The sequence below is a fragment of the Nelusetta ayraudi genome, unplaced genomic scaffold, assembly GCF_046127955.1.
Source record: "Nelusetta ayraudi isolate G7.1 ecotype Tasmania unplaced genomic scaffold, CSIRO-AGI_Nayr_v1 ptg000168l, whole genome shotgun sequence".
NCBI lineage: Eukaryota > Metazoa > Chordata > Actinopteri > Tetraodontiformes > Monacanthidae > Nelusetta > Nelusetta ayraudi.
The window spans coordinates 2,230,974-2,254,837 of record NW_027466218.1 but is presented as its reverse complement, the minus strand read 5'-3'; the positions used below and the strand labels follow the sequence as shown (position 1 = coordinate 2,254,837).

The window sequence follows — 23,864 nt, the reverse complement described above, 5'->3', positions numbered from 1 at the left end:
GTTGCGAGCTTCTCTCTCTCTCTCCCTCTCTCTCTTTCGCTCTCTCTCTCTCTCTCTCTCTCTCTTTCGCTCTCTCTCTCTCTCTCTCTCTCTCTCCCTCTGTCTCTCTCGCTCTCTCTCTCTCTCCCTCTCTCTCTTTCGCTCTCTCTCTCTCTCTCTCTCTCTCTCCCTCTGTCTCTCTCGCTCTCTCTCTCTCTCCCTCTCTCTCTTTCGCTCTCTCTTTCGCTCTCTCTCTCTCTCTCTCTCTCTCTCTCTCTCCCTCTCTCTCTCTCTCTCTCGCTCTCTCTCCCTCTCTCTCTCTCGCTCTCTCTCTCTCCCTCTCTCTCTTTCGCTCTCTCTTTCGCTCTCTCTCCCTCTCTCTCTCTCTCTCTCTCTCTCTCTCTCTCTCTCGCTCTCTCTCCCTCTCTCTCTTTCGCTCTCTCTCTCTCTCTCTCTCTCTCTCTCTCTCTCTTTCGCTCTCTCTTTCGCTCTCGCTCTCTCTCTCTCCCTCTCTCCCTCTCTCTCTCTCTCACTCATTATCCTGCTCAGAAAAACACCTTTGTCAGGGCGGAGTGATTTTGAATCTTCCTTCTCAGCCCAGCAGCCCCGAGGACACTGACCTGACCCAGCAGCTCCGGCAGCCCCAGCACCTGTCCTGTGAACACGCCCAGGCAGATGAAGACAGAGTTGAACTGGCCAATGGAGCCTCTTATGTGCTTTGGTGTGATCTCTCCCAGGTACATGGGAAGCACACTCAGGGCTATTCCTGCCAGGACAGAGGAAAAAGAACAGTTTAGACAGAGAGAACGCATGCAAGGTGGTGACGTCGTTGTTTATTAGCTGATGCTTCCTCTCAGCAGCTGCGGATCAGACGATAAAATCAGATCAAACGCCACTTGAAAGTTTGTTTTGTCAAAGGTTTGTTTTTAGATTTTAGCCCGTGGCGTGGCCAAATACAGCCTGGGGGCCATATGCAGTCCGTTAAGCTTTTTAATCCAGCCCGCCAAACTTGAAGAAATTATATTAATAGTCAGTAAATCATAAAATAGCTCCATTTCATCCATATTTTCAGTGTCTTAAGAGTCATTTCAAGAAAGAGCTAGACACCGTGGGGCTTCAAAGACACATTTTGTTGCAACTTTGCTTTTCTTCATTTTTAATAGACATTAAAGTACATGTTTTCTACATATACCATGATATATATTTTTTATCCTATGAGGTGGGTCACCAAAACACTCCATCTATCTGCTCCTGGTTCAGCTCCTCTGTCATATTTTGGAAATCATTGTGGGTCACCAGTCCAAAAGTTTGCTCACCCCTGTTTTAGCCTGTAGTCAGAGTTAAGAAGTCTTTGTTTCCAAAAATGTGCCCAGACCATAAAGGAACGGAGCTGCACCCAAATATGGAAAACCTTTGTTTGCTACAGTAGGTGTGTACATCTCCACCACACATTCAACAACTCAGTTCATGGCAAAGGTTGCCTGAGACGCAGCCTCCGCAGGTAACACACGCTTACCAGAGTCCACCCCGACTATGAAACGGCCGATGATGAGCATCTCGTACGATTTGGCCTTCTCGCCGAGGGAGAGCAGCAGAGCGGCGAGGATGGCGAAGCCATTGTTCACCAGCAACGTGCCTCTCCTGCAGGGGAGACAAGGAGAGCGGAGGAGGGGTTAGACAGCATCACCAGACGAAGGAAGTCGTCCCATCCAACGTTCAGAGCTGTTGTTGATATAACCGCCACAGATGAGGCGCTCTCACCACTTTCACAATGAATTGTTCAAAAAACATTTAGCCTGTTTGCAGCCTCCAGCAAGAACTCTCAACAACATCTTCCTGATTCAAATCATGCTTTGCTGGACCCTGCACCAAGACCAAAAACAAAGCAAGAATGACTTTCTCATTTCTGAGGTCTTCAAGAAGAGACAAGAGACGCCATTTGGCATGAAACATTACCAAACTGATTTAAACTCATATGTATGACACAATATTTACCTTAAAGCAATTAGTACAGTGAGTTCTTTGTAGTGTAACATTTAAAAAGCCACCCCCGAGAGCTTTCTTTCTTTATAATTCTGGATCAGGACTTACATTACAGTTACCATGACAGTCAAACTTTGTCAAACACTAATGTGGTGTTACGTTCATGGCGTATTTTTTTTCCAGATTTCAGCGGCACAGTCAGAAATCGATGCCAGCTCCTTTAAGGAGGATTCTCTTGATCAGTCACCCTTAATGTTGGAGGAATGAGGAAAATCCATCAGGGCAGATCGATTCAACAGCCTGCACTGCGCTATTAGACCACCATTAACGTCATGTGAGTGCATTGCCTCCCAATGCGGGGGAGGATGCGGATGGGCAGAGTTTGAAAAAGAATATTGCTGTGTGTGTGTGTGTGTTGTGCTGTGCTGCAATGTGTTGAGCTTCTCTTTTCAACTCATTTGTGGACGTCAGCCCGTCGTCATGTCACCTCTTTGAATATTTACAATCAGCCAGTTTTCTTCCCACTGTACCTGAATGTTCTCCAAGTCCTCATCTGATTATGCTTTTGCAAGCTCTTCCCTGACACCTACATTTTAAACTTTTGCCAACACTGTGCTAAAGAGCCAGCTGGCTGGGTGCCAGTGAATATGACTGGAGAATAAATAACGTGTTTGGGCCTAATCAATATGTAAAGAATGGCCACCTGAGGTGTCCAAGGTGAATCTCGGGGTCATTTCTTCTGATGATGGTGGCTGTCAAGGCTCAGAGAGCCACAGCGCCGCAGTGGGCGACTGAGCAGCTCTTGTGAATGGAAGTAATTACAAAGCACCGACGTCTCGTCTGTTCCCGGCGACAGGAGGATCGGCCGTTCTGCAGCTTAAACCCAAGAAGCTCATCACTCTGCCAGAATGGATCTAACAATGGAGGATAAGAACCAGCCTGCGGGTAATTTTCACTGTGTGTTCCATTTCTTTCCTAAGAAACTACCTGGAAAAAAACTTCCAAAAGTTTCCATACAGCCCACAGAGCCAAAGTTTTATTCAGCGTAATGTTCCTTTACCTTTTCCTTCAGCGACTTTTTACATCCACTTTTCAGTGTATAACCCAAAAACTGTCATAACACAATCACAAAGTGTACTTTGTCAAATTTTAAAAAATATTGAAAGCTGAAATGGAAACGCAGCTACTGTCGTCTCCTTCTAGTCTGTCCATTGTGACCTCTAAACCTGTGAAATCAGCAAGGCATCTTCATCACAAGTGGAGAGGATGGCCGCCGGCTCAGTTGTTGTCAGTTGCTTTCAACATGCGATTAGAACTTTCAAACTATTGGGGAATTTGCGCAAACATGTGCAAAACTCAATATTTCAGTCATACAGTAGCTGCGTAGGGGGGATTGTCTGGAATCCAGCAGCACCAGTGGACACACAATGTTGGTTTACAGTGGTTTATTCAAATGGGGAGCAGACATGTAAGAAACAGCAAGTGGGGAGAAAGTGGTGAACATTCTTTCTGATGACGCTGGTTTGTAAATTTGCAGCTTGGTGTTATTATAATTGTTGGGGTGTGTGTACACCTTGGAACAGGTTTGTCAGTCATTTCTGCCCTAGCAAGAGCTGCATGCATTAATTAAGAGCTACTTGCCTAAGTCAACACATTGGGGGAATTTCACTAGTAGACTCACCGCCCCTGGAATCTGATGATTAAAGAGGCTGCCCAGGCTCCGCAGAGACCTCCAATAGCAAATATGGATACAGTGATGGACCAGAGGAGCGTCAGCGTCTCAGCACCGATGGGTTCCCCGTAGCGCTCAGCCCATGTCTCGTTGTAAAAGGATTTGATGTACTGCAAGGAAGGAAAACACACTGTTCAAATGCAGCGTTCACTGTTTGAAAAGGAGGCTATTTAAACATTTCATACAATCCCAGTGAAAACTAAAAGCCAGTGGAATATGATTCCAGCTGTCTGTACACATAACATGTCACGTCAAATCACACAGCAAGCAATAACCAAGCGTTCACTTACAATGTGCCAATGAATCAATCAACTTCCATTTATAAAGCACTAAACCGCATCCGAAGGCACCTCAAAGCTCTTTGCGCCATCAAAGAGAAGCCAAATGGTTCCTACAGATTACGTGAGCATAAAGGCTTACACTAAACACTGGTGGATTGTCCTCAGGAGCAAAGAGGAGAATTGATGAGCTCTAATGCTGAAATACATGTGAAATAAATCCCAGAGATATACAAATTCATTTCAGGTGCTCAGCCTTGCAGACGCTGCTCAGGTGGATTTTGGCGGCTCAGCTGAATAGCAGAACTTCAATACAGCCCCAGGACTGCGAAGTGAGGAATACATTCACAGCGAGCCGCAGCCAATGGAGTGAAATCTCTGTCAAAGCGTTATTATAATTTAAATTTTCTCTGACGTTCTGTCTTTATTTTTCTTCTTCACTGGAATCGACTTAAATGAAGCACTCCCGCATTCCCTGTGTACATCAAAGAGATTCATGGTGTGCTGTTGGTTCAGACCATAAACTACCACCGTGATGTTCTTGTTTCCCGTCATCAGAATGAATCATTATCAGGGGCATAATGATTTTTGCACGTCACTGCACCAGGTGTCACAGCTCTCTGGGAAAAACAGGCTGCCGATGGTGATGGGTTGAGTTTGAAATGGGTGTTCTGAGACCAACAGCGCACCTGAAGTCTGAACCATGTAATATTTTTGTCAAATTCTAGGAAGGTGCAAGCGTGGAGAAACCACGAGTGGTGGTAAGCTCAACAACTGCCCAACTATCTACAAGCTGTTGAGACTTAAGGCAGAAGTTGTGATTGTGCAAATATCCGATTTCCTCGTCTCAGTGTGACAAAACCAAGAGAGACGCTAAAGATGTCAGCATGCACGCTGCTCTCGCTGCAGCTTTATCAGAACTGAGCAGCAAAGTAAAGAAAAACATGATAACCAGCTTGGGGAACAGCACATTTTTCGCTTTGCTCCCAGCTGACCTTGGCAAGGGGTGTGTGAAACATACAGCAGCAAGCTGGCCACAGGGGGTTACACGCCACTAATGTTGGCCCTCTCTGATAGGAAGCCTTGAGCTGGCAAAAAATATGACGGGTCCGCTTGGATGTGGTGGTCATTTTTTTTTTTTTGGCTCTAAAGTAAATTTTAAAATATTTATGTAAAATTTAAATTCCATCGTGAGAAAAGCAAGCTGCCTGGTGTTCCATCTTATAACGATAAACAATTCTAGAGAAGGAGGGAAATATATACACATTTCATTTTTGTTTTTTCACAATAAAAATAGAACAATAGCATCAAATACTATCAATGTCTCTAAACACCACCTGTGTGTTCTGCAGTTCTGCACAGAAAATAATGACGAGCAGCCCATCAAGACCTCGGGGCTCCATCAATTTTATTATAATAATTATAATAATACTGATAATGATCATCGACTCCCAAGATTTTACCTGTTCAAACAAGCTTCCAGAGCACTGGGCCTGAGGTGAAGTTTTAATTTTGTCTTGTGTTGTTTTCGCATCTCTGGACTCGTCAGACAGAGCAGCAGCAGGTCCACATCAAACACACAAAAGCACCTCATTGTTATGGCGCACAAGATCGCCCCTGCCACACCAACTCACCTGGCTCGACAGTCCGAATACTAGACTGCATTCTGTGTCTTAGCGTCTTAGCTCATTTGTTTGTTTGTCTTTTTTGCCTACACAACTCAGTGCGTCATTACCAGATTTAAAAACAGATTAGAAACCAACCAAACCCCTAAACGCCTCACTGGTGGTGGAGTATAATTATTCTTCCCCTTTGTAACACCCTCCTCAGCAGTTAATATAAAGCCTGTGATTTTTGTTGTTTTTTTCCTGTCTGGGAATTATTTGATATTCCATAGGCACTTTCTCCAGAATGTGCTCTGCTTGGAGCCCCTGCTGTGAATGTGATGTAGATCAACGTGTGCTCTGGTGCCAGCTTGTTATTTCTTTTATGAGCGCAATGGCATTGATGGTTGATTCATACATGGTCTTATTTAATCATCCTTGTCTCTTGTATTCATGTGCATTCACAATTTTTGGCTCTTTTGAACTCTTAGTGGGTCAGTACTGGTTGGCTGCAAATTATTATCATGACCCTCCTCTCAGAGGAGTTGTTCTAAAAAGACACATTAAAAAAGCCCTTTAAGTGTATCACACAGTTCAACATCTGGCTGGCCCATTTCCCTGTTCGAAAAGTGTGCCGTGTTAAATTTTGATACTTTACTTTGCAGGAACAGTAAAATCAGACAGAAACGTCACAGACAATCATCCGGAAGACAGAAAACATCAGTGAAAGGGGAAAAGATTACACACAGCATCAAGTGGAATTATGGGATTATCAGGGCGTGAAAGGACGCTGTTGCTGTGAGTCCGGATTTCAAGGAAAGGACGAGTTTATAATTGTGAGCGGATAACTGGTACGGCGACAGAAAAGGCTCCATTTAATTTCATTCTTCAGACGACAGTGATAGAAATAAAAATAATGATTTCAAAAAAGCTCTTTCAGAGGATTTAAGTCTTAGATCTTACATTCTAAGAGTTTGGGACTGGTTGAAAGTGCAGGAGGTCAGTGCTTGCCCAATGGCAGCCTCAAAAACTCAAAGATCTTAGAATGGTTTAAAAATCTGCTGACGCAAAGGGTATCGCAATAATCCGCCCGAGATGAAATTAAAGCATTAGCTTTAGCTGCTTCATCTTTTTTTTTAAGATCATTATTTTTCGTACTGCGTGTGTCGATATTTATCTGACATGTGAGATGAATATATATATGATAATGATTGATGTCACTTGTCATTTTGACCCTGGATTATTCCTACTTGGCAGGTTTTGTGCCAAATGGCCTATCAATCAAAACTGGTAACCTGGCAACTCAGTGTTCTCTCCTTCTTATCGCTTGTGATCCACCCTTGAGATAACTGGCCTGCTATATCACAGACACATTCTTTGTGCTGCTGCCCAGCTCAGCTAGCCAGTCAAGGAGAGGAGCCAAGAGACACTAATGGAGCTTTTCCACTAGCAGCCACTCGGCTCGGCTCTACTTGGTTTCTAAGGTTGGTTGTACCGAATGCCGAGTACTATTTTAGTGCCGACTCAAGTGTTCGCAGAGTTGAACCGGAAAGGTGACAGCACAGGATGAGTCATGAGAGCGACTACTTCACAAGAATCAAACCTAACATTAAAAAAACAAAAACATGGCACTGTGAGTTCACTGAAGTTGAAAAATGTCTAGCAAGCCACAGTGATGGTCAGATGACGAGGGGTCTTGCAGACTTTTGATGAGTGAGTAGCGCGGCAAATGTCACGTCTTGCAAATTCTGATGTATTTTGATTGGCTGTCAGTCCATCTGACAGGCATGCTGATGATGGTGTTTGACACTGTTGTTTCCACAGCTGTGGTGCAGAATGCACTTTAATCAAAATTGGGCCAATATACTTAGTAATAGTTGTACTTTTAGAACTCAGACGCCCCTTAAAGTACTGTTTTTCTTTGAGTAAATAAATTATTCATTAAATTGTCTGATTTGGGACCACAATTAAAGTGCTCAAAAGAAACCACTGCGAGAACATCAGAATATTTTTTGCGGTGAAGTGAAGCAGCTTGCCAAGGCCGACCATGGCAGAGCACATTTCAAATGAGACGCCCAGGCAAAGCAGGAGTTATGAGTTATTGTTAGGGTCAGTGCCAACTTGAAAGTGTGACCTCATTGAACGAACACAGTGCTCAACAAAAAGCCTCCAGTCTCGTGTCACAGTTTCAGTCTTGAGGTTCCCTGAAAAAAACTGAAAAAAGAGGATCTTGGAGGCAACTGCAGAGCAGACTCATCATAACCAGCAGCCCTGAGTATGCAACGGGATTGCACAAGTTACAAAACTAAAGAGGGGGATAATGGAGGAGGAAGTAGATGATGCAAGCAGTGGCCTGCCTTATCGAAGGCCAGGTTGCAGGGGTACGAATTGACACCAACTATGTTGGAGTTGGCAACACACTGGTTGATAACTCCTGTGGGTTTTGGGTGTAGGTAAACTGTAGGGCATGTTGAACTGTAGCATCATGCAACTGTGAAGGTTTCCAAGGGTACTTTCTCGAACTGCTACGTCTGAAGGGGCAGGATTACACTTTCATTGAAAGCAGCTCGAGGTAGCTTGAGCTTGCCATGAGTTTGCTACGACAATAACGTTCAACACTTTTATTACTTCGTCTTTCATCGAGGTTACTTATTGGGTTCCATGATATAGTTATTTTACAATCTTATGTATTTGTAATAGTAGTATGTAAGACTGCCTCTAAATAAACGTGTGACGTTGCCGTAAAGTGGTTCGTCTGGCTTGTCGGGTCGCGCTTGAAAGTTACGCAGCGCAGTTACAGCCGGCACAACCCCCCTCTCGCTGCCGAGGCGGCACCATTGATCCTATTAATCGTTTATCTACCGCTTTACTGAGTTTGGAATCATAATTTTATGGTCGAAAAGTTACCTAGAGCTGCTTTAAAGCACGAAAGCATTAACAAGAGCATCTTGTTTTTGTAAAAAAAAAAAAAATACTGCTACCTGCGCCATTAGAAGAAATATTGTGTTGACTTTTTGGACCTTCATCAAAGCGCTTTATCTGCTTCATTGTTACATATTTGTGAGTGAGAGTGCTCTTCCACCATTCAAATATTGAGAAAGCAGCAGTAGTGAAATCCAATATAGATAACGATGGGAGGCCAGAGCAGCCACGGGCTCAAAGAGCACTTGACATCCTGCGTCCAGCATTCTATAAACAAGACATTGAACAGAGAGACTCACCGAACTGGGGGCGTTGACCACTGAGAGGTTGTAGCCGTAGATATACGAGGAGCCCAGGGCACCGAAGAAGGCGGTGCTGAACAGGCAGGACGTGACCTGCTGTTTTCAAAAGAGCAAAGAGAGAAAAGAAAACAGTTCACAATCATTCAGAACAAAGTCCAGGCAGAGTGACGGCATGCACAGTAGGTCAATGTGTTCCGCCGAGAGTAACTTGGTCGCTTCCTCCCTTTGCCCTTCACCATATGGCTGCGTAAATAACAAATATTAAGCAATGGAGTGATCCGTTCATGGTCACAAGCATGTAACCAACAAGAGCTGTTGCGCTGCTGTGATGAAACATTACATAATACAAAGAAGACAGAAAAACTGAGACAGAGGATGTTGTGGCAGAGCTGAATGAACAGAACTGGATGATTGTGTGTTCAAATTACATGTGTGTTCTCTGGCTCTGTCCAAGGTCCCATTGTGAAGCTAAAATATTCAGTTCACGCAATCAGCCTTTTGCAATGTCCCAAAAGGTAGTGACACCTCACCCCGTTCCATGGGAGCTCCACCAGCCAGAGACAACTTTGTTTTATTCACTTTTGAAATGTGCCAGAGGTGCAACATAGCTTCAGACTGAGATCACAACTGAGTGTTTTCTTGCGGGAGGCTGTAAACAGAGATCTCCATCTGAACATGTTGGGATGTGTTTTAAGGTTGGGAGTACTATCACGCCGCATGGTGGAAATGTCACTGCTAATGTTTAGAACAATAGATTCCTAACACCCACCTCAGCCATGAGCGTTACCATGTCACAATTACTGTCTTTTTACTCTGAACTGTTCTAACTTGCTGAGTACATTTGTAGTGTAGTGATGTCCAACGTTGGTGCAAACCTCCATTCATAAATATATTCTAACAATAGTTTGTGTCTTAACGAACACAAGAAAAGTCCATCCTTTGCTTCTTCAGATATCAGCTAGTTCTGGAATATCAGTCACATATAGTTTATGGACTGATCTGAAAGGGGACCTTTGATTGTGGGACAGTCCCTTCCCTCTGTGTCCCTTATTACTTGTTTGGTTGTTTGCTTTTTGCCTCAGTTAATTTACAGCATATTGGTTTTGAACACATCCAGCCTGAAGCATACTCCTCTCTCTATCTCTTGCGCTCATTTGCTTGCTCCCGCACCCTCCAATGATCGACCCTTGAAGTTGAGTGCAGCAAATTAGGTTTATTTAATCCAATTTTGAAGATGGCTCCTCATTGAAATTCAATGTAGTGTGATGCCAAATGCAAATAGGTGACCAGTCAGAAGTGCAACCTTAAAATGTCACCCGGTAAATAAAAGTGCATTGAGTCCTGCTCCCATCCAGGTTCCTGACAGAGTCCTCATTTGATCGATCACAACCAGGCACATGGGAAAATGTGCCATATACAGTCCGACACAAGTGAGTCAGTCCGATAAGTGCGTACAATAAACAAATTTGCCCTTTAAAACCCTGCACTTCTTGGCCCTTAGAAACTTGATTCCAACTGGGAATGGATTGAATCCCCGACACCCACCACAATAGAATGGGACGCCTCTCATAGATCACGTTTCATTGTCAGAAGTCTAAATCTAAAATCCAATATTAGAGATTTGTCACATGAAAAGGGACAGCGTTAAGCCGAGACAACATTGATTTTTCTGCTTATCTAACACTTAGAATGCCTACAGACTATAGCAGCTGCCTTGTGGAGTGGTGTGTGTGTGTGTGTGTGTGTGTGTGTGTGTGTGTGTGTGTGTGTGTGTGTGTGTGTGTGTGTGTGATCCGCAGGAAGTTGCGGTACAGACAGCGACATAATAGAGACGCTAGTCTGTTTCGCCAGCCGCAGATCAGCCTCCCGAGACAGAAATAAACGTGTCAATTGGCTTTTAATTGGCATTCACTCCCACACACACAAGAAGGAGCTGCTGATCACCTTCTGAGCTGCAACTCCTACACCCTGGACAAGTGGCTGCTACATCACATGGCAACACAGAGAAACCAACAAACATTCACACCTGGTTAGATTAACGTGTATTTTCTCTGGCTGCAGGAGGAAGCTGAAACCTGGAGAGAACCCACACAGCCACTGGAGAAGAAGGAGTGGGAATCAAGGCACAACAAAGCGTAACTGTACTACGCAACTTATGGGACATTGTAGTTCCATAATACTTTTATTGATTATTTACTGAATTTATTATTATTAAGAAAACTCCCGTCCATCCCTCCATCCATTTTCAATACTCGTTTTATCCTGTACTCAGGGGGTTCAGGGGGGTCTGCTGGAGCCTCTCCCAGCTGTCATAGTTTGAAGGCAGGGTGACACCCTGGACAAGTCGCCACTTCAGTCGCAGGGCCACATTGAGGGACAAATAACCATTCACACTCACACACACACACAGGAATGTTTTTAGACAGTGGGAGGAAGCTGCAGAACCCAGAGAGAACCCACACAGACACAGGGAGAACATGCAAACTCCACACAGCAAGGCCCCAGGCCCGGAATCAAACCCGCAACCTTCTTGCTGTGAGGCGACAGTGCTAACCAAACATCCATCCATCCATTTTCAATACCCGCTTCTTCCTGCACTCAAGGTTGCAGGGGGCAGCAACTGCGAACAGGTTGGGTCAATGGGAGAAAACGGCACTGAGCCTTGGTTTGACAGGTTAATTAACCCTGACACGCCCCCTGCCATTTACTCATCTCAACAAGGACTAAAAGAGGCTGCAGCTCGCACTCTGAACAGAGGTTGTGAGATCTAAGGGCAGCCTGACAGTGCAGCCATGATAAGAAGATAACTCCTGGTGTTATCTGTCAGGGGATGTCTGTGTTTTACATGTGTTGGGTTTTTTTTTCCTTCACAGGAACAAGTTGTATCACCGTGGTGACCTGCTGTCTGCATTCCTGCAGACAACCCCTGCAAAACCCCTCCTGTCAAAAATTGAAGCTCTTCCATTGAAGTTAAATACTTCTGCATATTCTGATACCTAAGGCACTTTTACGTCTGCTACGATTTGCTGTTTGCAAAGTTCTGTTTATTAGTGTTTTTCTTTTATAACAGACACATGGGGATTTTAACATGTTATTTTCGTACCTTTAAATGTTTTGAAGGCAGCGTCTGTCTTCCCAACAAGGTCCCCTTGGTGGTGTTGTGTGACGCATTAATATCAGCTGGCACCCAACACCACCCAGGTGACCTTGTGAGGTAGATGGAAGCTGCCGTCGAAACATGTAACGGTACTATAATAACATCTTAAAATAGCCATGTGTCTGTTCTGAAAGAAAAACACTGATAATAATATACACCTTATAAAGGCACAATGAAGCTCATTCAGTCAGTTGAATCATGTTTCCTTGCATTGTCACTGTTACGCCAGTTCTTTAAACTTGTGTATTGCGACGCCATGTGATGCAGAAAACAATTGAGCGTTGCAGATGTGACGTTGATTTAGGTGTGTGTGTAAACAAGTGACACTTTTTTTTTTTTTTTATCTTTCTTCTGTTGCTCTTCACTTTCACCTTCTAAAATCCAAAATAAAAAAGATCTTTCAGAAGGCGTGCGAGGCCTTCAGGAATTAAAAACAAAAAAATGTAATAAAAACATACAATATAGTTGAAGTCTGATTTTGCAACACTGGATCAAATTGCCTGACTCACGTTATTGTAAAGATGCTCTACCAGTGTAAAGTGAAAGTCCCGATGGCACTTATTGCATAAGGCAAGGACAAGGGCAAAGTACTGCAGTGTCTGCGCCCAGTTTACAGTGTAATTATACCAAGTTTGAAGCAGTTCTTTAAAACTATCGCTGAGTTGTAAAGGAGACACTGCCTTGACATGCACTTATACCCTCCAGCAATAATGCAATGCGGTAAAAAGCATTGCATTCTATAATGCAGATTTCTCTTTTCAGGAGAGTCAAATCCGTTCTTTGTTTTAACAATACTTTTCTCAAGTACCCTAAATATTTGTCAGTGCAACTCACGTTTGACATAAACCACAAATCATTGCAGGACAAACAGCCGTGACTCAATCCGTCTAAGTCACTTTGTCAAATGACACGCAGGCGGCAAGTGGAGGAGAATAATAAAGCATTGCAGCTGTGGCTGTTTGCTCTATTTTCTGTGACCAACCTTTTTTGGTTGCTTTTGTGAGTCGCCCATCTCGTGGTCATCCAGGTCACCCTCCTGTGGATTCTCAGCGTCACTGTCCCGCAAACCTTCAATGAGAAAGTCATAACCATGTGAGCCGGCGAACAGAACATATTAGCAAGTGGGCAAGGAGGAGGAGGAGGAAACACAGTTTTTGGGGTGACTCATCAGGCCGATAAGGAAATGCCTGTGGCACTAAATGCTGATGTGTGCCACTTGTGGAGATATGTGCAGGGCACGCAAGATCGTGCAGCAGAACTTGGAGACAAGTTTGGGATTCAAACTTAAGAATGGACGACCAACAAGCACTTTGACTTTGGAACAAAAATTTAAAGCAGAACCCTGAAGGGCTGCATGCTCAAAATCTATCCGGTTCAGTGCCACTGGGCGCTGCAACTGCGTCCTGTGGATCGAAAATCCAAAACCTTCCCCTGACACCTAGTGGTCATACCAGCAATAGCACTCTGACGTTGGACGGCACGATTTGTGGCGAAAAGAGCAAAACGTTGACAGCCAAGACCTACCTACTGATACAATGGTATCAATCTTTGGTTAAAACTCTTCAATTTCACCAATCAATCAATTTATCAAATGTCACATATGAATATGGATGATCCCGGTTTCAACAATTTACGTTTATTTCCCTTCTTTTTGGGGAGAATATCTGGAGACTTTTAGCTGTGCTGCAAGGGATTTGTGGTCACCCCTCATGGGGTTTTGGAACTAATTCCTGAATTTGACTCATGTGTTGTGATGTGATTTAGTGTGAGTCATTGCATTCATCCAAGAAATATCATTTCAGGACATTAAATAAGACATCATGGGCATTTTTGCTGTTGTTCCATGCATCATTCACAACAACAACAATAATAATAATCATCATCATCATCATCATCATAATTAACCGACTAAACACACCCACCCCCACATTCAGGTACACACACCACCACATCCATACACACACACACACACACACACACACGTATACACACATGCAAACATGCACACACACACAAGTATACACACATGCAAATATACACACATACCCGCACACACGCACACACACACACAAATATACACAAGCACGGGTAACACTGTTGTACACTATTGCATAGCTTATTGTTTTATTTATCCATGAGTAGATTATTATCATTGTTATTATTACTATCATCATTATTATTATTATTATTACTATTATTATTATTATTACTATTAACGTTATTATTATCATCGCTATTATTATTATCATCACTGTATGAACTCGCATGTATGTTTGTATGGGTATATATGCCCTATCTGACAATTAGCTATGCATATTTACGATCTGTTTTGTTCTCTTTTAACACAATTGTATATTGTTGCCAGTTGCCTCCTCTACTCCTCTCTCTCTATCCCTCTCATCATCTCATTGCATTTTATGTTTTGTTACTGAACGTTTTCCCTGCATAGCGCCCCTGCATCTTTAAACCATGAGTGCGCATGTAGTGAAAGTTGTGTTTGGCAAATGATTTGCAAAATAACAAGGACAACGTTTACAAACTGTTGAGGACATGAGTCATTTTCAGCAATAGATGCACTGTCCAAAAATGCACAAAAATAAATATTTGCTAACTTTTCCCCACCCACTAATAGTATCATATAGTCGTGCACTAAAAACAAAACTTTAAAAATAAATTCACATCGCAACAGCAAAAATAACAAGCGCACATTTGCATAACACGTCTATAATGGCACAAATCTACAAAATGATCACAACTAATAAAGGGACATTTCATGTGATGAGCGGCTGTTTGCGTTGCCTACCTGACTGCCTATCGGGAAGACCAGTGACCTGCAGGGGCTCTTAACGGGCCGGTAAATAATAATTAACTCTTCTTCCTCCCTCTTACGTCATGTTCACAATCGGCGCTCCTGCCATGTGGAGGAACGGGATGAGTGCGCGTTCATTTGGCCGCCCACCCAACATCACGCTCTTCTATTCTAACGCAGCTTCTTTATTCTAAATACCCAAGGAGCTCATCATTTACTGCAATAGAGTATTTATTTATTTATTTATTTATTTATTTCGACAGAACCATTTTAGCCAGTGTTACTGCGTTACAAACTCTGGGCCGAAGCAGACAGACCTCAGTGAGAGGATCAATACGCGTTTGGCTTTCATGAGTCCCAGATACAAAAACGTCGTTGACATTTGGCAAAACACCAAATTAACATCCATCAAGAAAATGTAATTTTGTGTTTCTTTGTTGATGTTTTTTTTCTCTTTGTTTTTTGCTGCCTGGGGTGCCAGAGAGCGCATGCGCGGAATGGCCACTCTGTAGATGTACCAAGTCAAATATTACAGGAAATCAAAATCATATTTAATCGATTCCTTCTCTGCATTGCTCTGCAGTGCCTGCCTCACTAACGACCATGTATGATGGGAGGTAGCGCCTTTAGAATTACCATCGCAGCGCCTGCAGCTCGGTGTCTTTTATCGGGGTCTGATGTCAGTCGATAAAGTCTCTGTTCTCACCGCTAATTACTCTAACAAATTAAGTTCTTACCACAGGCTCACTCACAAGATTTCAATTTACTGTGTCCCAGTAGTCAGGTTGCGGGTTCTAATACCATCTGGGGACTTTCCGTGCAGACTTTGCATGATGTGTCTCCCTTTGCCTGGGCTTCTTTCAACCGTCCAACCACACGCGCATTCGGTTAACTGACAACCCACCTTCATGACTATTTACTTACTTGTAATCAATGTCCAAATATAAACATCTGTGCTGTCTGATCTGCTGTGTGCCTAATGTCAACCACAAGGTCTATTTGGGTACAAATAAAAGACGGATTCTACGGACAGGTATTTATTGCTCCCTGAGATAAAGAAAGGGTAACTTGCTGCATTTCCCTTTCTGATGACACAGATGACGAGATCTCCCCCAGCTGTGTGACTGCAGTCAGGTGTCATTTCCATCCTCAGAGACCACTGTGCTTTGTCCCCATTTAACCTCAGAGCCATTCCAGTGACCGCGTCGACCCACGACCCACACCTGCTCTGACTCAGCAATCGAGACCACCTGGCCGTCATCAGCTCAATCTCACCACACGTACGCGCCCAGTCAAAAGTCTGGACACACCTGTTTCTTCTTTATCTTTACTACTTTCTGCACTGTAGCTACATAGTGAAGATATCGACTATATGACCAAGATATGTGGATTAATGTGGTAATAGAAAAACATTTAAATAACCAAATATGTTATGTTATATATATTTTACATGAAGGGTGGCTATTTTAGATAATTGAAAATATAAAACTTGTTTGAGTTATTTCACACTTTGTGTTTAGTAAATATTCCATATGTATTCATTCATAGTTTCAATGCCTTGAGTGACAATCTACAAAGTGAATAGTCATGAAAATGAAAGAAAAACATTCAGTCAGAAGTATGTGTCCAAACTTTTGACTTGGTAGTGTATATCAGCTCCACTATTCAGACCCTGGTGCCTTTCATGAAGAAGAGGTATATGATATTTTTAGCCTGGGGTTCATTTTCACCTGATGACGACTCCCCAGAGGTCTCCCGCATCTCTACAATCTCCAATCTCCAGATCCTGTCCACCAGCGCTGGATGAATCTTCTGCACTGACCCTGGATTCTCTGATGGAATCTGATTCTCCCCTCTCTCTGAAAACAAAAAGGGTGTTAACAAATTAAAGTCTCTACTCTGCCCTTTGGATTCCTCCGAGAGCCAACTGTGCAGAGTTTCTGGAAATCAATAGGGTTATTTAGATAATTGATGGTGCGAGGCTGCTCCACTGGGTGAAAAAATAAAGATCTGAATATAAGTAGGAGGAGGGAGATTTAAATATCTGTCAATGATAGGGAGATATAAACACAGCAAGGTTCAAGGTGCAGAGACGCCCAGTCCGACTGTGACAGGTGGGCTGATCATTGACAATGAGTGACTGTGAAGGATTGCAACTGCTTACCTTGATTCACACGCTACACCTCTCTGAACGTCTAAAGGCCAACACCAAGCTGCAAATTAGTTCAGTAGACACATGGCCGTCGCCCCCACAGTGGATCCGTGCTTTCTGTGATTCTGCTGCGTTCCCTGGCTGCATTTATGTAGAAAGAGTAGCACGCCTCCACATGCACAGCAGGCCAGGGAACGGAGCAGGGAAGTAAAGAAACCTTCCCAGATCAGATAGCTGTGAGACAATAAAATCTGCTCTCCAGGCGGTTGAGGTGACATTCCGAGTTATTCCACAGAGTGAGGCAGGAGATCTTCATTTCCCCCTGGTTCTGACATTCGTAGAAGAAGTGTACACAGCAGCCAAGTGGAGACACACTGGAGCTTGTTGTTGCTGCAGCAGCAGCTGTAGCAGCAGCTGCAGCAGCAGCAACAGCAGCACACACAACAGCAGCAACAGCCGCAGCACGAGAGCTTTGCCTTTCATTCAAAAAACAGTCTCCTCCTCTCTGCAGGCTTTTTTCCCTGACCTTCCCAACAATGTCTGCTTTCTTTGCTCTACACTCGAGCTTCACATGTGGATGACTCTGCCTGGGAGTCATCCCTATTAAAAACATGTGGGCCTCATTATTCTAGAGAAGCAGAAAAACGAGTGGTGGAGGCCGGGGCATCTGGAGAGAGCAGAGTGGCGAGCTGACCAAGTCAGAGGTCCAAGTCAGAAGTCACAGCTGCCTCAGGTGTGTGTGTGTGTGTGTGTGTGTGTGTGTGTGTGTGTGTGTTATGTGTGATTTCATGCTCTTCAAAGATAACCTTGCAGTGCAGCTGGCTGGGTATTTCACAATTGAAATCAAGCAGTGGCCTGAGTTTTTAATTTTTTTTTCAGCCAGTATCTACTGAAGAGCCAATCATCATCCTTTCACTGGTGATGAAAGCAAGAAACCGCTGCAGCCCCTGCTCTTTAAATCCACAGGAAGAAGAAGAAGAAGAAGAAGAAGAAGAAGAAGAAGAAGAAGAAGAAGAAGAAGAAGAAGAAGAAGAAGAAGAAAGAGGCTGCAGAGAACAGCACGAGCACTGCAGTTCTTTTAACAGAGTAGCATAATGATTCACCTCTAATGTTGCCCCTCAGCAGCAGGAGAAAGTCTCGACCTGATATCTGGGTTAAGCCTCAGCTACACATTTTTATTGGCCGTATTCCCCTTACTAAATGTTCTCAATTGGCTCCTTTCCTGATAGGCATGTGAAATAAATCCCCCCAAAATTGGAACAGGGTCTTTGTGGTGTGTCGAAAAAGAGACACACTGTGCACGGCCAGCTCCATGAACTTCCCATGTGGTGGAGTAACAAACACCAAGCCTGAAAGATTCACACACCCTTGTCTTTCCCAGCTCATGCTTCAGGTTGCGGTAGGTTTGATAGGATGTGTTCAGTTCTGTCTGTGAGGCTGGAATAGTGTGACCAACAGGCAATGACAAAATATTTTATTTCTAATATTTTTAGCTCTAACTGTTTTTCCCCAACTGCAGAAAGTTTGGCACTGATGTCTTTTTTTTTAAGTCTCCAGCTGCTTCTGTCTGTTTAAACTAGCAGCGTATATCGTATGTATGAAAGTATGAAAGTTATTTATATAATGTATCATTCAGGCATTTGTTTATTATCATGTTAATGCCTTGATCAAGTGTCTTAAAAAATGCCGGCGTTCACTATTTGCTGTAGTTCAGCAGTTGCGTTGAGCTCAGCAGATGTCAGCAGTGTGGCAGCGCACTACCCAGCAGATTGTTCACTATTCCTCTGTTCTCTAAATGAATGAATGGATGGATGGATGAAAGCAGTGGAAACAAACAAACAAAAAACTTACCATGCACTCTGAAGGTCAGAGCGGACCAACTTCTCCGTTAAAATCCTCAGCCCGCTACTGGAGCAGGCACCCAACTGAAAAGACTCCGCTGCATCACATGAGGCTCATTAAAGTTAATTTAGTTTATTTATAATGGGAATGGGCAGGGAGCATGCAACTGTTTGTAACCGTACACATTTGTACAACAGTACATATTAGATATAAATCAGTCCCTAAATATCCAGGTTTCAGTCTCACTGTGTGGATAAACACTGTGAGAAAAAGATGAGGCCTCTGAATAATTTTATTTTTGTTATTTTCTGGACCACCAAAGCCATTACCTTTGACTTTTTTTAATAAGCATTCGATTTTAAGTGACCGATAACCCACACGCGTTTAATACAAAATCAATATCAACATAAAAATGACTCTGACTCATACAAATCACATATTTCCTCACCTCAATGTTTTGTATTTTATCAACAAGATGAACAGTGCAAAATGAGCAGGATGTCAGGTTAACTGTTTGATGTCAATCTCACATTACAGCGCCCTCTAGTGTGGCTGTAATAAACTAGGTGACAACCAAATACAAGAGTACCTGAATGATTTCACCGGGAAGAAAGCCAGATATTTTATTGGGAAAATATCGCGCTTTCACTCAGTGTTAGCTGTTACTTGTGTTACTTGTGTTACTTGTGACTTTAGATTCAAGCCGAGGAGTCGAGGGTAGCCAGGGAAATAATTGATATTTGCCAACAAAATGAGATGTAGTTCCCGGTTTGTCCACTGAAGGCTGCCCTACCCCAAGATGAGTCGAGCACTGACCATGATGAACGCATAAGGTATTATTGGTTATCGTTTTTTATCATTATTATTATTATTTTCTCCTCAAGATCTCACAAACTGCATTCATCTTTCTTCCCATCACAGTTTGTTGTTTTCTTCTGCTTTGCAATACCTTATATTTTATTATAGCACTTCTAAAATACAGTCTGACCCTCTCAGGATCAAATGGGGAAGCACGTGGACCCTGAGATAAAAGTGGGTTTGACGTACGTGGACACATTGAGTCGACTTTAAACGTTATTTTGTTTCCTCTTTGAAACCACGTTTCAGCAGACAAAACGACTCAACGCACTTGGTGAAATCCACCCAAGATGCTACATGCACCGAAATGTACAATAAACACAGTGCAAACCTGAATGAAAGGGCAACTTCATACAAAGTGTTTATTATCATCATCAGCGTTATTATCAATTAGTTGCTTCAATCATGGAAGCAAATGCATAAAGACACAGGAGAAAGTAAAAAGTGAGACAAGCATAGTGACAACACAAGACTTCTAACTCTTAACACACAGCATAGCGATTGTAGACATCATTCTCCTTTCATTCCCAATTACTGCTCCCAAGTTAAACAGGAAGTCAATCACCAACAAAGGCATGAAAAGAATGTCCCCTTGAAAACAGGACCAATTCTCATTTTAGGGCTGTGACCAAAAGGTTTTTATTTGTTCCAAACATTGTGTTCTTCAATTAAAGTAAACAACCAGTTGGTTCGTTTTTAACTTTTGAGCAAATTACAAGTGATTTCAGCTAAACTAGAAAAGCTAGAACGTATGGAATGTATTAATCTGGGTTGAAAACACTCAGATGCAAAAAAGCATTCATGTTACATTGAATTTGTCTAATTTTGCATCCGATTAGAAGTTCAGGTTAACCGCAACAGACAGATACAGGGGTCACTTGAGGGAAGTGTCTCCCCGGCCACCAGTGTTTCACAATTCAGATGTTTACAAACGACACACGACATCATTCAGACAGTGAAGAGTTTGTTTGCTTGTAAAAAGAAATGTAGAAGTCTACAGTAGTCCATTTCCCTGGAGGTGTGGACGTACATCTGCCTGCAGCTCAGTAAGTAATCGTCCACTCCTTGATGGTGGCGTCGTGGGAGACGGTGACCAGAGTGTGGTCATCGACCCACGCCAGGCTGCTGACGTGGTGCAACCGGTGAGTATCTGCGAGATGCACAAATGCGTTAGAATACCGTTTGAAATGCTTAAACGTTCACGTGCACAAGGTAGGAGCACTTCTTTCCCTCCAGATCCTCTCACACGGCAGCTCGATCGGTTCACGCGAGGATTGCAAGATCACGCGACAACCCGGGTAGTTTCGCGTGTATTTATAGACAACAACAGTGAAACAAAACTCTTTTGCCCATTCCAACTGTGTCTCAAGTATCGCTGTGTACAAGAAAAGAAAAACCAAACTGCTGGTATTAAACAAAATGCAGGTCCACCTGCATTTTGTTTATTGTAGTTTCAGACTTAAAGTGAAATCTGCTTTATTATTTGACAGCCGAACTGAACAGTGTTGAAGCTGATACATCACGTCGACGTCTCACAGTAAAATCCAGCACATTGTATATTAGGCTGAAAATCAACTGGATCCACCGTGTTTTCCGATCACTGACTTCCTGCCTGCTGCGCGTGAAATGCGAAAAAGTAAGCGGTCGCAGTTTCACGCATCTGGGACGTTTCTGAGACGCACCCGCGCCACGCATGGTGTGAACTTGCACACTGACTTTAACAGCCGCGATTTGCTTCAGAGCCGCGAACGCGCAGACGGTTTTACTGTAAATTGGGGGTTAGGCATGCACAAAATTACATAAAGAAATGTCCTTAGATTTAAACAAATAAACAAATAAAGTGAACTACCTGGGATCTTCAACCTCTTTTCTGGATCACTGACATCCCAGACGTACACCATCATGTCCATTCCACCAGTAGCAAAGTGCTCGTTGTCAGGCGCCCAGGCCAGGCACACTGGTTTGGCGTGGTGCCCGTAAAACACATTTTTGACCTTGCAGAAAAGAAAACAAGAAATAGGAAATTACCATTTATTAAAAAAAAAAAAAAAAAACATTAAAGCACAATGATAAAAAAAAAATTAAAATTCACCGAATAGCCATCAGCCACAGCAAACACTGAGGCAGCTTTTTGCTCATCGATGGCAGCCAAGTAGGCTCCATTGTTGGAGAAGGCAATGTCTGTGACTCGCCCTTTGGCCTCCAAGACTTTGTCGGCCTTCAGGGTGTTGCCCTGGACCGAGTAGAGATTAATTTTTTTATCCTATAAAAACAGAAAAAAGGGAAATAATTAATCACAAATCCCTTCCCACCCTACCTACTTCAATGTCTTTTAAAAGTGACAGCTGAATGTGACTTTGTACGTAATGTGGATCCCTCTCATTTTTAGCTCTGAATTCCTAAGTTTTGCCAACCTCTAAAAGACAGCATTTCTATAAAATCAGTTCTATATACATATAAATGGAATTATGTAAAAAAAAAAAAAAAAAAAAAGTGAGGAAAAGGCAAAAAGTAGAAGAAGACCAGGAAGGTGTGTTGGGAACACGAGGCAATGGCATTGATGCTGCTGTAGTTTTCTGAGAAGTGAAGGGATGAAACTTCTACCATTGCATCTATCTGGGACAGTTTCCACTGCACTAATCGCTCCATTACGCCCAGAGACATTTCAAGTAATGGTCAAGAGTTTTAAGATGTCCACTTACATCCCCCCCGATGGCAACAGTGGTGCCTCCAGGATGGATCGCTCCAACAGTGGCTTCGTAGCCGTGATCCACCATTGAGAACACCTTCTTCTTGTCCTTGACCAGGACAATCTTGGGGGAAAAAAAAACACATGAACCGTAATAATAATAATAACGACAATAAAGACAGTTACATGTGTGTAGGCAGCTGTGAGATTTGAAAAAAAAAAAAAAAAAAAGGACAGAAGTTTGTTGTTACCTCATTGATGCACACCACCAGTGACAGAGCTCCCGCTACAGACACAGTTTTGGGCTGAGAATCCATTTTCACCACGTCAGAGGGACTGAAAGTAAAAAACAATGCCTTTAATGTCAGATGGGCAAATGTCAAACAATGTTTGAGAAGCCACTTATATAACAGGAACTGGCAGCATCCACAAAGGCTGATTAGATAATCCGCGCAAAGCTAGTCTAATTTACGAAAGCGCTTTGCATTCACTGGATAAAAAAACATTTTTAGGCACCCTATCTTGTAATTATGAGAAAAGATCTCGCAATTATGAGATAAAATAAAGAAACAGGAAATGACTAAATCCTTTATCATCAGTGGGCAATGATGGCGCTATTGCAGTTAAACTGCTATGACTACCTTCTCGGTTTGAAACACAAGGAAATACTTGCAGTCCTTAAAATTGACGATGGTATGAATATTAGTATGTCAACACTGTGCAGGTACGGAAGCACATTATGAGATAAGGTGCCTCAAAAGAAATTTTATCCAGTGAATGCAATGTGCTTCCATACTAATCAGCTTCATTCATGAATTAAAAAAAAAAAAAAAAGAAATGCAGGAGTCTGGCCTTCCGGTACCCTTATCACCCAAAATTTAAGACGATGTCATCCCCTTCAGGTCACAATTCAAGCACAGCATGTTAACATGAAAGAAGTGGCACACGAGCATGCTGACCTGTACTCCTTTTTGTTCAAGTTGGTGAAGCGCAGCGTGTCGTCCATGCCGCACGACACCAGCTCGTCGTTTTCGTTGACGGCCATACTGCTGACCTGGTTGGTGTGGCCCTTCCCTGAAAAGCAGTCGCTGTCGCCATTGTCTGCATTCCAGTAATGTGAGGCTACCGCTAAGGAAAGGTTAACGGTGGGCGAGGATAGCAAGTGAGGCAGAAAAGTGCTGAGCAAGTGCCGTCTTAGTCAATATTTCATATTATTTTTTTGTCATTGCTCTGTGACTTTTATCAGTCCAAGGATATTGATGTGTCCGTCATGACTCCCTGAGTAGATGTATGGTCCGCTTTCGTTTCTGTGCACCGTCACACACTGGATGGATTTCATGTGACCCTGAAAGACAGGAAGGTTTGTGCTTAATAGAACAAATAACAGGAAACACCAATTTTGTAGCAAATTAAATCTAGCAAAAGCCACATGATTATTTCTTTGCCACTTTGTTCTTTGTTTGGTCAGGTAGAGATTTTGATGAACAGGAGGACACCAACGCATTGAGAAAAGGCCGCCATCCTTTACTGATCACTTTATAACAACCAGCTAAAACG

General features: G+C 43.0%; 2 protein-coding genes and 1 long non-coding RNA gene across 7 annotated transcripts in view; 1 reads left to right on the top strand and 2 right to left on the bottom strand.

Annotated features, from left to right (window-relative positions):
- The window catches only part of slc2a9l2 (solute carrier family 2 member 9, like 2), a 69,134-nt gene extending 51,945 nt beyond the window's left edge, over positions 1–17,189 (bottom strand). Inside the window, exons 1-6 of one of the 5 annotated variants that reach the window (XM_076014471.1) lie at positions 16,931–17,189; positions 12,936–13,025; positions 8,798–8,893; positions 3,644–3,804; positions 1,496–1,620; positions 600–745 (exon numbers count right to left, since the gene is read on the bottom strand). In XM_076014471.1, coding sequence (XP_075870586.1) covers positions 600–745; positions 1,496–1,620; positions 3,644–3,804; positions 8,798–8,893; positions 12,936–12,980 — 573 coding nt within the window. In that variant the 5' untranslated portion in view covers positions 12,981–13,025; positions 16,931–17,189. Of the gene's footprint in view, positions 1–599; positions 746–1,495; positions 1,621–3,643; positions 3,805–8,797; positions 8,897–12,935; positions 13,026–16,496; positions 16,621–16,930 lie in introns of those variants that run through there. The other 4 variants (XM_076014473.1, XM_076014470.1, XM_076014468.1 and 1 more) reach the window with 4 other exon arrangements.
- LOC142880487 (uncharacterized) lies at positions 8,017–23,701 on the top strand. Its single transcript, XR_012925447.1, has 3 exons — positions 8,017–8,029; positions 23,244–23,418; positions 23,560–23,701. It is a non-coding gene; the product is annotated as an uncharacterized LOC142880487 (long non-coding RNA).
- Positions 19,955–23,864, bottom strand: part of wdr1 (WD repeat domain 1) — a 73,401-nt gene continuing 69,491 nt past the window's right edge. The window contains exons 10-16 of the mRNA XM_076014466.1: positions 23,560–23,652; positions 23,267–23,418; positions 22,559–22,643; positions 22,321–22,431; positions 21,711–21,881; positions 21,468–21,612; positions 19,955–20,768 (exon numbers count right to left, since the gene is read on the bottom strand). Of these exons, the coding sequence (XP_075870581.1) occupies positions 20,662–20,768; positions 21,468–21,612; positions 21,711–21,881; positions 22,321–22,431; positions 22,559–22,643; positions 23,267–23,418; positions 23,560–23,652 (864 nt within the window). The 3' untranslated portion in view covers positions 19,955–20,661. The remainder of the gene's footprint in view (positions 20,769–21,467; positions 21,613–21,710; positions 21,882–22,320; positions 22,432–22,558; positions 22,644–23,266; positions 23,419–23,559; positions 23,653–23,864) is intronic.